General features: G+C 41.8%; 1 protein-coding gene across 1 annotated transcript in view; it reads right to left on the reverse strand.

The window, feature by feature from the left end:
• The window catches only part of PDE3A (phosphodiesterase 3A), a 218,762-nt gene extending 204,125 nt beyond the window's left edge, over positions 1 to 14,637 (reverse strand). The window contains exon 1 of the mRNA XM_034063030.1: positions 14,544 to 14,637. Within this exon, the coding sequence (XP_033918921.1) occupies positions 14,544 to 14,627 (84 nt within the window). The 5' untranslated portion in view covers positions 14,628 to 14,637. The remainder of the gene's footprint in view (positions 1 to 14,543) is intronic.
• Between the last annotated feature and the right edge of the window lie 212 nt (positions 14,638 to 14,849).

Below are 14,849 nucleotides of genomic sequence, written 5' to 3' on the forward strand. Positions count from 1 at the left end.
TTCTGCTCATAAGCCAGCCCTAAAAACTAATTCATTGCTTCCTATTTCCAATCAGTATGTGCTCACATCTGGAGGGAGCTTTGCATATCTTACTTGCTGGGGAAAATAATACAAATATGGAAAAAGTACAAGACCCAATAGTACATGGATCAGTTACAGATCTAAACCACAATGTCTTGACTAACTGCATGCCTGGGTCATTACAGTAACAGTTTAAAGGAAAACAGAAATTGTTTCAATCACACATTCCACAAGAACAGGGAAAAAACAATGTTCAGAATACTAGAAATAATTTCCAGGACAAAACCTCTACCCATATGCCAAGAACACACACAGGTATTTATTTACACAGTATTTTTGTACATACAATGCATTACAGCAAAAATAGAGATGAGTTTGCTAAGCAGAAAACCTTACTGCAGCTACACAGACAAAATCATGTGCCTTAGCATGCAACAAACATCACCAGCACCTCTCCCAAGGCCAGTACCGAACTGCTAGGAAGACCATTTCATCCAGCTTCTGGCAAGTCTTTCCTGACAGGCACTGAGCTCACTCCACTGCTGCTGCCCATGCATTTCAATGTTCACCACCCTCTGGGCTGAACTGAATTAAGACTGAAGGATGTTTTCTTTCCAGCAGTAGGATAGAGGGACTTCTGCTACAAACAGCTAATGTGAAACAAGAGTGCTGGGTGTGCCAAGCAAGGCACTGCTCTTGGGAGCTTTAGACAGCAGTGGCAGGGGATCCTATGAGATTCTCAGAGCTACAGGCTAGGCAAAATGATACATACACAGGATACAACAAACGTGCAAAGCTCAATTTGTCATTAATGTTCCATTTCCAGAAAGCTAAATTATTAAGGGACTTCACCAGAACCACCTCCCATAAAGCCCATTATGAACAGCTGGACATCTGCTATGAAGGTCAGACCTTGCTCTTTAAGAGTCTGGCTAAATTTTACATCCAAGTACCAAAAAATGAATTATGATTTCACATCTCTGATACAATTTCTTTCCAGCCATCACATACTGTAGGTGAAAAACATTTCCCCTTCTTTGTAAACTGCTTTGATTATTAGCACCATAAAACATCTAGTAACATTTGGTGGTGCCAAAAGATCTCACAGCACAGCTACCATTAAATCTTTACTGAGAAAGAAGGTAAGACGTCTGGTTTACATTGTCTTTGAAATAATGAACTGATTTGTACATTACCAAAGTGAAAATTAATTTTATTCTACTGTGAGAAAAGTTTGGGAAAAGTGGAAGTTTTTAGTAATCTTTAAAAAGAAAATAAAAAGAAATCAAGATTAGGCCAGACAAAGAGCCAGTTCCCACAAAAGGCATGATGGAGCTGTGCCAAATGCTTCTAAGAACACAGCATTTTTTGGTTGTTTATTTGGAGCCAAATTTCTTATGCCTTCATTCTCTCTTTTATGGGTATTAATAAGATTTCCACATAAATCTGTCTCTACTTAGTCATCTTCACCACCGTCAGAGTCCTTCAGGAGGAAGGACTGCCAACACAAATGTTTCTGATGTCACACAAGCCGCACTATCACTCCAGCCATCGCTCAGAACAAACAGTCCCAAAAGGTGGAAGGCCACTACAGCATATGGAAAGCAAAGGATTAAATATATATTGATATATATTATTAGAATTAGCAGGCTCTGAGAAAAGGTCGAGAGGAGAAATAACTCTGGTAATCAACTAAATGCATTACCTGATGGTGTTAACAAATGAAAAGCCAGTGAGCATTTTTCTCCAATTAACATATATTCTTAACACAGACTTCACACACTATCAGGAAATTTTACCTGTGCTTATCTGAACCTTTGATTCTTAAATAAATCTATTGTACAAGCCCCTCACATTCATATCACATATTGTGACCACAGTATGTGTATCATCAACATATGGAAATCTCCGCCATGAGACCAACAGATTTTTGCATTAAAACTTCAGCATTTAGAGGCAGGTAACACAATGATCCCTTAAAATCTGAGATAGCATTACCATAGATTCAAACTTATGGATGGGGGTCTCTGGTTCAGCATACAAACGTCCAGCCCACCAAAATAAACAAATAAAACCATTAGATGCTCTTGAATTTGGTTGAAGGGAAAGAAGTGGGATAAGCTAAGGAAAAAAAAATAAATAATATACATTTATATATAAATATATAAAAACATATATGTATGTGTATATATATATATATATATATATATAAACCAGACAAAACTGTAGTGTTTCTTTGATGTCCATCACTGACAGTCTGAAACTAATCTAACCCACCTTTCTTATAAGTGGAAGTATAAGCAAGTATCCAAAGCTTACCCTTAACTTGTTTGGCCTGTCTTTCATGAGAGAGGAAAGGGGCTTCAGACTAGCTGGGCTAAGAGATAAAGAATTATTTAGGATTAATCAGCTCGTTCATGTAAACACCCTAGATCAAAAAGGCACATTGACTATTCAGAAGAGTGGCACTAAGGAAGCTGTTAACTCAAAGCTTGTGGGCATCCATATCATGATATTTCTCTTGGGGAAAAAAAGGTAAAACCCAACATACATACATCTACAAAATTAGATATATAAAATTTCACTGAAAACATCTGAGACTGCAAATTCAAGTATTCAAAAGACAGTGTACAACCTAATCATGCCTTACAAACACTGATTCACTGTTTCAGATAGCAATCTGATCACAGGAAAGATAGAAAGCAACTTTCTGGGCTATCAAGTTTCTGCCTGAAGTTCTCCTCTCCTTAACCTGCTATTACGAATGATTAAGACAATCAGATCGTTTCTTTTATCTCTGTCCTAAAGACCTTAACCAAACAAAAGACCCAGAGGCCCCCAGGCCAAGTTCTCATGAGTAAACTGAATGGCTGTTAAGGAAACTGCTTTGTGACTGCTCCCACCAACTGAGCGGTTTTGGGGTTGGGTTTTTTAAGTACATATCAGTAAATTTTGCAATACATTAACTTCAGTTTAAAGAACAACATTTTCCTCAGCTTGTTTACACTTTCATTTGAGAAGAGACAGTATGTAAAGCAAATCAGAACATGAAATGAGCACATACATTTCCCTTCCACTAAGGAGTTGTACTAACTCATGGCCAAGAATTTTATCATTGTAGATCACGTATCAGTTGCAGTTTCCAAAAGAGTAACAAATTCTGAAGATCTAAACATGACAGCATGTCCAGGCATGAACATAGAATTTAAAAGTCTGGGTTTCCAGAAAGTGGTAGATCACAGTCCAAGACAGGAAATCTTAAGGTTAAAGATCTTCTTTCTTGCCTATGTTATAATATATAAGGGGGAAAAATAATCTAGATCCAAAGATGACACCAGCTAAAACATTGGAATGAAAACCACTTAATCTATGTCTCAGTCACTGCTATCTGCAAATATATACCCTCCATCATCTCCTACCACCCAAAGACATCACGTTTTAGGACTAGATCTACATAGTACACACAGGCGAAGAGAAAGCTGAAATAAGAATAGGATAGATTTAAGAAAAAGTAGACAATCTACCTACTACTTCACTTACAAACATTCAAGTAACTCTCCAAGAAACAGGGTTTGCCATCTCCGTCTGTCTCACCGCATCACACGTGTCCAGAAAGCTAGGTTTAGACATCCTAAATTTCAGGTAAGCCCCGATACCCAGTATTTCCTATAGCTGGCTCTGACTCCAAAGGTGCCTTGCCGAGAAGAAACAACAGGCTTGGATCACTAAGTAGAATTTAAGCTGGAATACATGCTTTAGAGCTAGCACCTCAGTCCATCTAATTGTTGCACTATTATCCCGTGCTCCTCTATTACACTGCTTGACACAATCATAGTAAGCTTTGTAACAATTAGCATTTTGTACTCTCCAACCCCGAAGTCGGTTTTCAATAGTGATATTACACAGACAGTATTTGTCACTGAACAGATTTCTCAGCATCAGCCTCCATAATGAGGCATGTACAGAGCCAGTGCTGCCTAAAGTAATCAAATTGTACACACCAACTGGTACACCTGCCTGCTTCTGAGCAGCACTGCAACTGTGAGTAGGTCCTTTATTGGAAGGGGTAAAGCCCCCATTCAACCCTTGCCATCCTTTAACCTTCTGAATCCCTGGCAGAGTCTTCCCTGTACCTCTCTTCCTTGCAAGCACAGGGGAAGTACAGCATTAAATTCTTGAATAGAAAATGTTTATTCATATGCAGCTTTGTGTAATCAGTAGACAATTAGGACTGCATTTAAATGGCACTTGCATATGAATTAAGGTCTTAAATGGTCTTAAAAAACACTACAACTCAGTAATGGCATATGAATTATGTTGCAACATTTCAGCTCATACAGAATTCAGAATCAACAGAAATGCAGCAAATGTCAGGAAACTGTTGTAATAAATAAACTTTCAGAACTGTCTTAACAAGTAACAAACACTAACTTCCCTGAGAATAGGTACACAGCAGCAATAACATATCCATTACAGAACAAGTTTTACCAGCTAAAGCTCATCAAACTTAGCTGTAAAAATTCAAGTTGCCTATTTATTTCAACTGGTCTTGTCACTCTTCATGCTGAACAAACCCCCATTTATGACCACAAGAATCACACCAGCTTAGGCTATAGAGGGGCCTTATTAGCTCTTCCTGCCCAGCCAGCCCTCAGCTCCATGGCACAGCTAAAGCTAATGGCAAGTCAGTCAGGGCACCAGAGATACAATGCAAAACACCTATATGGCTTAGCACCTCTATTCTAGAGTTGTAGCCCCAATCTCCAGTTTTAATGTCAGAACACGTGTTTGTAAGGCACCAGCATTTATTTGTTGATCAAAATCACCCCTCAAATATTTTACAAATAAAAGAAGAAAATTTCTACAAAATTTGGCACATATTTGCAAGAAAGACTATAACAATAGTCTATATTATAAATATTATATATTACCTATATTATATATATTATATATAACTAGGTATATATAACTATATATAGTTATATATATAACTATAACAATAACAAGAAGAAAACTATAACAAACAGAAAGTCAAGCCTGTGGAGACATTAGAAAATGCTATTAAATATCCAGAAAGAACAATGTCATACACAACTCAAGCTGCAGACTGCTCTCAGATGAAGAATTCCACCCCTCTAGGCTACACAATACCAATCTGAGTACATATATACATACAACTATGTATATATGAAGATATATGTATATGTGTGTGTATACACACATCTATAAAAGTGTACTGCAAGGTCTCAGGTGACATTTCAGGCAGATTTGTGCAGAGGAACACAGGAAAACACCCTTCTGCACTAAGGATGGAACTGAAAGGATCAGCCTGTTACACTGGGAGAACTGAGCACTACAGTTCTGACTGAAGTCAGAGGAGACAGGACGGAGATTATCAGTAATCGTTACAAAAAAGAACTTAAGAAGATCCTCATCAACACAACATACAGTGATCAGACCTTGTCAAGAGCAACCTGTGGTTAGCATCACTAGTAATCTTTCTCTTGAAATGCACCTGAGAACTCTACCAGCATCCAACACATTTTTGCCACTCACCAAGCGAGTATCAGAGGAAAGATTTCGGTAATACCAACATAGAAACAGCCCTGTCTGCATTGGGGAGTGTGGGTATGTAGTGGAAATGAAGCACCATAGTCTACTCTGCAAGGAAACCCAAGTTAGATAAGTTAGCTGATGAACTCAAACAGGCTGCAATAAGAAAAGGGAGGTAAGAAAGAGAAGGGAGTAAAGAATTAATCTCATCATAAAAGCACTTCAAACAGCATTAAGTGGCAAGGGTGGACAGCACGTAAGACAAGGACGTGGAGCCTTTTTTAATATACACTTTTGTACAGATATTTGCACCTTTCTACAGCTGTCATTTCAGTAGGGATTTAATGTGTGGACACAGACAAGGTTTCACAAGCTTTACTCTGCAGACAACAAAAAGCTTGGGCAAGCATATCTAGATCACTGCTCATAGAATTGGAGAAAGAAAATCCCTGGGACATAGTTTCTCAAGCCATCCATCACCTTCCAAGCGCCTGCACCCACTACTAAGCAGACACAACTGGGAGCAAACGTAAGTGCTCCCAAGGGTGGCTTCAATGCCAGCACAGGGCAGACAGCCAAACACTATGGCCTCTCCAGCAACCCCACATTCTCATTTTAAGGTAAATCTGGGGTGTACATTTTTGCTAAGGATCAGTATTTTTATGTAACATAGGTAATAGAACATTAATATGTTCTGCCTATGTATCCTTCATGACACTAAACACAAACATACATTGGTTTATTTAAAACTGCATAGCAAATAATTAAGAGCAAGACTAACAGAAGTATCTATACTCCAGGGTAAGGAACAACTTAGGTTATCACTGGTGCTGTGGCTGCCACTCATGCACAGGTAAAGTATCAGCAACCTGCTGGTAGTGCAATAACTGAAACAACAGTTAACCTCCAGCATCCAAAAGCTCAATTCTTTCCCCCTCTGGAATTCATTTCACAAACATGCTTATAGCCAAATTTACTCAAGCATCAGTTGTAAGGATGCTACTCAGAGTAGGTAATGGTCAGATTTTCTAATCACTGCCTTCCTTGGCATAAGGAATCTCTAAACTTCAATAAATAATAAATACAAATGGTTTTGTGGGTTTAGTTTTGGGGTTTTTTGTTTGGTTGGTTGTTTTTTGGGGGGGAGGGAGGGTATCTTTTCTCCAAACACCCTTCTATTCTTCAATTCTTACAGAAATACCTCTTCAGCACTCCTCAGTTAGGTCGATCTTTACATATCCATCTAGTCTCTTCTTAGATGATGATCAGAGGTTTGGGCTATCTGTGGACCCCAACCACCCATTGTGGCTGACCAAAACTCAATAGAGCCCTCTGTACTAAGAATCTACTAACCTAATTTCACTATAATCCTTCACACACATGGACGTTTTTGGTGACCAGCAGTGCCAGCTGAGAGTTATTTTCCTGACAAGTTCCAACATTAACAATGGAATTTCACCAGCCAAAGTCTTATAACCGGTATTTTTCCTGTGCTATATATTGTAACTTTCATCTGGCAACCCTTCAGGTGGCATTAGGAAACCATCCAGCTGCCTCCTAGGTTCAACAGGAATGAAGGACCATTTATCCCATAGCATATTCTGCTGTTGCTCTCTTCATGTGGTATTTCCCATTTTATTTATTGATAGTTGTATGTGTGAATAGAGCCATGTGGTGCCACAACTGATAAAGCAATGGTGATTTAGCTTATTTTTCTGGACTCTTGACAGATACAGAGGCAGCTGCTTCTTTGGACCATGATCTCCAATGATGCCTATAACTGGCTTTTCAAAGGCCAAAACCTTCCACTGCTCTGGTTCCAATTACTCAGCCTGAGAAGGCTGCAGGGAGACCTTATATCACTCTTCCACTACCAAAAGGGAGCCTGCAAGAAATCTGAAGGAGGACTTTCTACAAGTGCATATAGAGACAGAACAAGGGGTGATGGCTTTAAGCAGGAAGAGGGTAGATTTAGCTTAGATATTAGGAAAGAAATCTTTACTATGAGGGTGGTGAGACACTGGCACAGGTTGCCCAGAGAAGTTGTGGCTGCCCCATCCCTATTAGTGTTCAAGGCCAGGCTGAATGGGGCTTTAGGCAACCTGATCTAGTGGCTGAATGGGGCTTTAGGCAATCTGTTCTAGTGGCTGAATGGGGCTTTAGGCAACCTGTGGCAAGGGGACTGGAACTGCAAGACCTGTAAAGTCCCTTTCAACCAAAATCATTCCATAATTTACTTCTTAGTACATCCAAAGAGCCCAGATGAACGAAGTACAACCACCTTTTGCATCAGGTTTGTTGCTTTACCCCTACCTCATTGCGCTTCCTCAGCCATTCCACTAAAGGCAAAACATTTGACCCATTGCAATGGAAAATGGTAAAAAACCAAACCAAACAAACAAAAACAACCACCAAAACCAAACCAAACCAAACAACACACACCCCACAATAGAAAATAAAGAACAAATAAACCGAACAGATAAAAAGCCCACAAAACACGCACAAACCCCAACCCCGATGCGGGCCCAGCCAAGTACCACGGACAGATTTAGGTTGTTAAGGCAGTGACCGGTTTGGCAGCGGGCTGGGGAGGCGCAGATTGGGGCTCTCATGCCCTCTAGGGGGCCGGCCCCGCCAGCGCCGGCCCCGGCCCCCCGGCTCCGAGGGATGGGGATGGGGATGGGGATAGGGATGGGGATAGGGATGGGGATGGGGATAGGGATGGGGATGGGGCATGCCCACCACCAGAATAACACTAATCATTGGCTTGTAGCAACTGCATGAACCCACGGAGAGGGAAAAGGAAAGCAGCTCAAGCTCTTCATTTGAAAAGGAAAATAGGAAAGTAAAAGCTTGGCAAAAAAAGTATAGCAATTCTTCCTCTCACAACTCATTTACTCTCCAAAGACATCTTAGAAAGCAGAAACATATTCCCCACGAGTTAAAACGTGGGCAGGAAGTGTTTTGGGGGTTTCTGAATTATTTTTGCTATTTATCAAGCCATTACCCTGGTGAGAGAACTCCTGTGTTATCACAGTACTTGCAGCGAGTCTTAGAGCAAGCCAAGTTCAAATCAAACTTAAAAGAAACACCCAAAAAACCCAAAAACTGAACACCTGCATAAAAATACAATTGCCTGCCCCCCCCCCCCCCCCAAAAAAAAAGAGCCAAAAAACCCTTAAAAACAACTTAAAAATTACAGAGTCCAAAAGGAGGCGTTTATTTCTGAGCGATAGTTTGACTAACACAGAAGAGACTTTGAGGAAAGGGTTTGGAAACACAAGAAACCTTTTCAAATCAACCAGAGAAGGAAACCCACGCACAAAGAAGGTAAAACCCGACTTCCACTTTGTTATCTGAATCTTTACATTTGTTTCCTTACCCATCAAGCAGTATGCTAAAAGCTGTACATCTCCCATTAGACTGCCAAAGTAAATCACAGTGACTAGCCCAGAGCTTTAACTGCAGCAGTGTTTTTATGCTCAAAGCAGTCAGGATGTAGGCAGCTCACCCCCATTTTGAGCCCTGCAGTTTTGCAGGCAGCAGAACCCAGCACTCGTTCCACTTCCATGCTGGGGTTAATTTTATATATATATATAAATATATATATATATATTACTTTTTGAAGAGAAAACCCCAAGCAATATTCCTTCAATCTGCAAAACACAGCCATGTCTCAGCCTCTTCCAAAAACAGAGCTGGAACGTAAGCACACTAACAGCAGATTAGGTCAAATTCAGACAAATGTCACAGTTAACATCAAAAACATCATGGGTCACTGTTTTTCCCCTCCAACCCCCAACAAGCTCCTCAGAACACATTTCATACACAGGGTCACTGTTCTGCCTGTTTATTTAATTAACATGACAACCCAGCATACACAGGATTTCTTTCAGCTCCCCGGCTTTGCATTTTCACACTTCAGGCAGCAAGAGCAGAAAGTCACTACTGTAGTTTACTTCTTTTTTGGCCAATATGCCATAATGTACATTTCTCGATTTAACCGATTGACAAAAATAGATCTTAAACCAATCGCCTCAGCCACAGTTTTTACATTTTTGTGAGGCTGGAAGGAAAAAAAAGGGAGAAAAAGGGAAATCGAAGCCGTAAATGAAGCCATGCAAAAGAAAATAGAGTCTTAGGTCTGGAATCCCTGGGTGATTTTTCCTGGAGCCTTACTTAAATATTTTACACAGTTGTGTTTCAGCAAGTCACCAGATGACATAACTCCCCCGTATTGCTTGGTTTCTAGTGACCTACATGGTAATGCCAGTAAATCTTATCACAGCAATTACAGCTCAATAAAGCTTATTAGCAAAAGGAGGTATATGGTATATAAAACAACGTGTCTAATAGAAGACATAACTTTGACATACAAGAAGTACAATATCTACATTTAACCTGCCTTCTCCTCGCCTGAATTTGAGATCTCTGTATGCCACACTCTGATCTCTCCTGTTTTCAGGCCAGAGGATAGAATACGTAGTATTAAAAACTGGTTATAACGTAAGGGTGCATCTGTCATTTCTTTAGGGCAGAATGATAAAGAACCAGGAAAGGGAGGGAAGCAATGTATTCCTGGCAGTTACAAAGTTCTCACTGTCAAACAATGACAATAATAGATAAAGCCTTAATTTTCCCTTGGAAAATAAAACAAACCAACAAACAAAAGACTAACTCCAAGCCCAACAACAAATACATTTCTTTTTCTCCTCCATTCCTTAGATCTTATCACTGAAGAGATATCTTTGACCATGTGAACTGTTACAGTATTGTCTTCTCAACTCTGCAGACAGCCGGCGATAACGACAGTCCTGGCTCACAACTTTCCCAGGCTACAGGCGGAACAGGCAGAGTCACCATCCAGAAACACACGAAAAAATGGTCAAATTGAGCAAAAAACCTTCTGCTGCTGCTGGAGGAAGTCAGAGGAGTCTGGCACCGAGTTACTTATCTGGAAAAGTAACTTTTCTACAGGCAGGGAAAGATGCAGCAGCACAAAACAGCGACCAAGCCTCAAACCAATGCAGTTAAGTGACTGACCCTCCGATGTCCCTTAGAGAGGCAAACACTTTCTGCTTCTCTAACTGCTCCGAAGGGGGGAAGAGCAGAGAAAGGAGGAAGGAAAACGTGTAGAAAATGGAGCCACAGGACACAGACACGGGTTTGCTCATGTAGCTGCTGGGGATGGAGACATCAGAGCTGCAGGAGAAATGCCTCAATTCTGGTGCTACCCCCTGCATGGATCCGGGTCTTTTAGCAGGGCAAGACTCAGCGCCTCACTATAGCCTTCTCAAATGGGCTTGTGTCACCCCTGGTTTGGGGACTTGGAAGTACTTTAAACCCAGATGGATGCTATACCTGTGACAGACTTTAGACTAAGGGAATAGATCTGAAAAGGCCAAGCAGATTGAACTGCTTGCAGCAGCTGCTCTAGTTCAGTTAACATACACTTGTAATAAATCCAAGTTAGCTGAAACCTTCCCATTTCCCCAAACAAAACAAACAAACAAGGCTTTAAAGCACAACTAGGAGCCTTTGGCAAGGTTTAGAATTGTCCAGCTATTATCCCCTGTGGAGTATTACCCACCAAGGCAAAATCATCCCTTTGGACTGTTGCTTGTCAGGATTAACAGAGATCAGAGACGCAGGCTCCTAGAACACACAGGCCATACAGTATTTTACATCGCAGAGCACATTTCTGCCCTCCCAACATCCTCTCCACACTTCTAGGGAATACTATTATGTTTGCAAACGTGATGAAGAAACTCCAAAAGCCATTATGCTGGCAGTACTGGTGCATTTATGAAAGAAACAAACAAGCAAACAAAACCCCAAACCATTTGTTCGTTCATTCACTGTCTTATCCATCCATTCACAATTTCTCTCTTTCAAATCTGGGTGAGCAAGCCCTCAAGGAGCTGAGCATCCTCAGCCAGCATTGATGAAATCACAGGGAGACAACACTCAGCTGGGAGCAGGAGGAGGCTGTTGCAAAGCACACATTTCTCAATGACATCTACACACACACCAAACTGGAAGCCTTAAGAATTTGCCAAAGTCGAAAAAGAGAGAGAATAGATACAAAAATCAACCACAAAAAATAGAATTAAATAAAAACCTACTTTTTAGCAACAAAAGCAGATTAAATCTTGGTGTGGTTTTAATTTGGATGGTGGCTTTTTTAATGAAACAGGTTTGCTTTTTAAATTATTTTGGAACTGATAAGCAACTAAGATTAGGCATTTCTACAGAAGGAGTAATTCATGCCATAAACATTTCCAGCTGCTCCTACTAGCAGCTTAAACAGCTATACTTTCATTTTTAACATGTTAATACCTCTATCTGTGATGTCAGTTTGCAATTCCTGATACTATCCTTTACAGCACAAGGCCACACAGACTCAGTTCTGTATTCTAGCAGGGAAAAATCCAGATTATAACTGAGATGTGTGTGACTAAATAAATGCAGAACTTCTGACTTCTATAGACTCTCATATTAATACAGTCAAATAAGGAGGGGAATGTATTCTAGAAAAAGAAAAGCTCAATGAAATGGTCACCAATAGGAAAGATTACACAACAGGCAATGGGAAACATCTCTAAAACTTCACCTACTGTTACTCACCAAATGAAAATGCGTATTTCAAAGCAATAAGTAGATCTGTTACCTGATGAAAATGACTGGCAGCTCCCAGATGTATTACCAAGCTATCTTTCGGATCAGAAACATTCAGAGCATGTTTCCTTCAAAACCGTGGGGAGGGAAGGCCTGGTTTTGTTTATAAAGCCCTCATCTCTATTTTTAACATGTTATATTTAAAAGCTGTCCAAAAGAGAAACATTTACCTATGGTTTCTTTAAGCCTATGGGGAGCCGATTTTTGCTATCAACAAACACTTTGTTTGCTGTAGAAGAGTCCTACTTCTCTCAGCATTTCTTCAGGGTCCTTACAGAGCTTTGTTTCAGCTTTTCCTTCTTTTATCAAACAGTTATGTTAGAGGACAGCTTTTAGGGAGGAAAGGTCACATCCACACAGCCACATTGTGCTTAAGAAAACAAAGACAACAAGTCTCCCCAAACTCGAAAGTAGTCATCCATTTCTAATCACACAGTGACGCAAGCAATACCAGACCTTGATATTGATTAATAGTGAGTGAGAACAAAAGGAAGAGAAATGTGCCAAAATCCTGCAGTGGGTAACCTGAAGTGTCGCCAGCTCCTTCCCATCCAGCTCTGCAGCTCGGAAGTGGGAATCGCTCGGGGCAAAGCTGATCACCGTCCCCAAGTAATGTACCCCTGGGGAGGCAGAATCTACCTTGTTATGCATCACTCTGGTAATCATCATACAGGTGATCTGAATCCCCTCCAAAAGGACATGATCACAAACCAGTGAGCCCTGTCTCTGAATGATTACATTTAGAGATGTTAATTAAAAAGCTGCTTTTATTTGAAGTGTGAGAGTGGAAATATGCTTAACACCTTACAAATGATTATTATAAGAAATTACCAGCAATACCTAGTGTCATCAAGGAAGTATAAACGATTTTAATATCTTGCCTTAGATACTGTATATACAAATTATCCTTACACCCTTTTCTCTGCTCCTATTACAGTCAGAACTGGGTCAGCTTTCCACTTTTTCACACTGTATTTGCCTGGACACTGTGGCAAATATTTATTTTACCTAAACAAAAATGTTAAATAAATAAGGACAGTTATTTTAAAATAAGCCTCAAGTATAGAAGGTTGTCAGGCCCTCTGCTAGAAAATGTCACAACCAACCACAAAGGGATGTAATCAAACCATTCCCAGAAACAAACGAGCCTCCCACACCATATGTTTAGATGCCATCACTTTGAGACTACTTAGCTGCTTATCCAGCAACCTGAATGCAAACCTTTGGTGTACAGCACACACTCCTCAGCTGGCCACAGTGCACAGGGTAATTTTCAATACTAATTGAAAAAGAGAACTTAACACCATTTGCCACTTATTTTCCCCCAGGTTTCCTTTTCCACTGCTCAGCAAGGGTTGCACTGACTTTCAATATGCTCAGTTACACTCAACCCACCGAACGGTTCTTCCGTGTGGCAGTTTTAAGCCTCAATTAAAACACAAGAAAAAGCTTTGGGTGCAGAACTAAGCTGACCTGGTGTCCATGGCATGACTACACAGCTGTGGAGCTGAGATAATTGTGTGTTTCTTTCTTTTTACCTTCTTATTTTGAGGTATGTATTTAAGAGAATGCATTGCTGCTAACAGAGTAAGTTCTCACTGACCCATTCAAATCACTAACTCTTAAAGGAAACAAAGCTGAAAGAAATAGCATGTGCCTCGTATCAGTTCCCACAAGCGCAGCAGAGCGGGACCTGTTATTGATCACAGGCGCAGGGAACAGCCCTAGGGAGGCAAAGTGCAAAGATGAGACCAGTGCTGTGCGGGACAGCCTCAGATGACATGCCATCACCCTGATAAGGGACCTCTTCCACCGAGGACAGGCTGCTCAGCTCACCCACTCACATCCCCTTTAAAGCTTAAAGAAAGTTTAAGAGGGCTAAACTACCTCTCCGAGAAACTAAAGCTTTGAAAGAGCAAGGTTCGTAAGTGATGCTGGAACACCTGAGGGCCGTGCCGAGGGCAGGCTCCCACCACCTCCTAGAGCGTAGAGGGTAACATCTGCCTCAACCCTCGGGCCAGGCTTACGAGAAGCAAACGCCGGTAAAGGCTGAGAATGCAAGAAAACCCCGAGCTCCTTTCCCCATCGCCCGCAGTCGGGGCGAGTCAGGCTGGGGCCGGAGAGCCCCGCTCATCCCATAACCTCAGCCCTAGCCCGGCAGCCCAGGGTAGAGCCCGCACCGTACTCGGCCCTTCCAGTGGGAAGCGGCCGGAGAACAGAGATCCACTCGGCGCCGCCGGGACCCCTCCAGCCAAGTTCGGACCCATCCCGTCCCCCGGCTCCTGTCCTACCTGCTCTCGGGGGATGCAGGGCAGCGATGTCCGCCGGTGGGTCTTACTGCTGCAGCCGCCGCCCGACATCTCGGGGGAGATCATGGAACTGGACCGCCGCCTCCTCCTGAGCACCGGGGCTTCGTCCGCGACCGGGGGGGCGGCCGGAGGCTCCGCCAGCGGGGCGGCCCGTCGTGGGGGCCAGAGCCGGTCAGCGTAGCCGGCTAGGAGGATGCCCAGCAGCCCCAGCAGGTAGGCAAGGTAAGGCCGCCAGGACGCCGGGACCCTCTCCAAGGCGACGAGGGACGTGGTCCTGGCCGCGCTAGT

This window comes from Melopsittacus undulatus, chromosome 5, assembly GCF_012275295.1.
Source record: "Melopsittacus undulatus isolate bMelUnd1 chromosome 5, bMelUnd1.mat.Z, whole genome shotgun sequence".
Classification (NCBI taxonomy): Eukaryota; Metazoa; Chordata; class Aves; order Psittaciformes; family Psittaculidae; genus Melopsittacus; species Melopsittacus undulatus.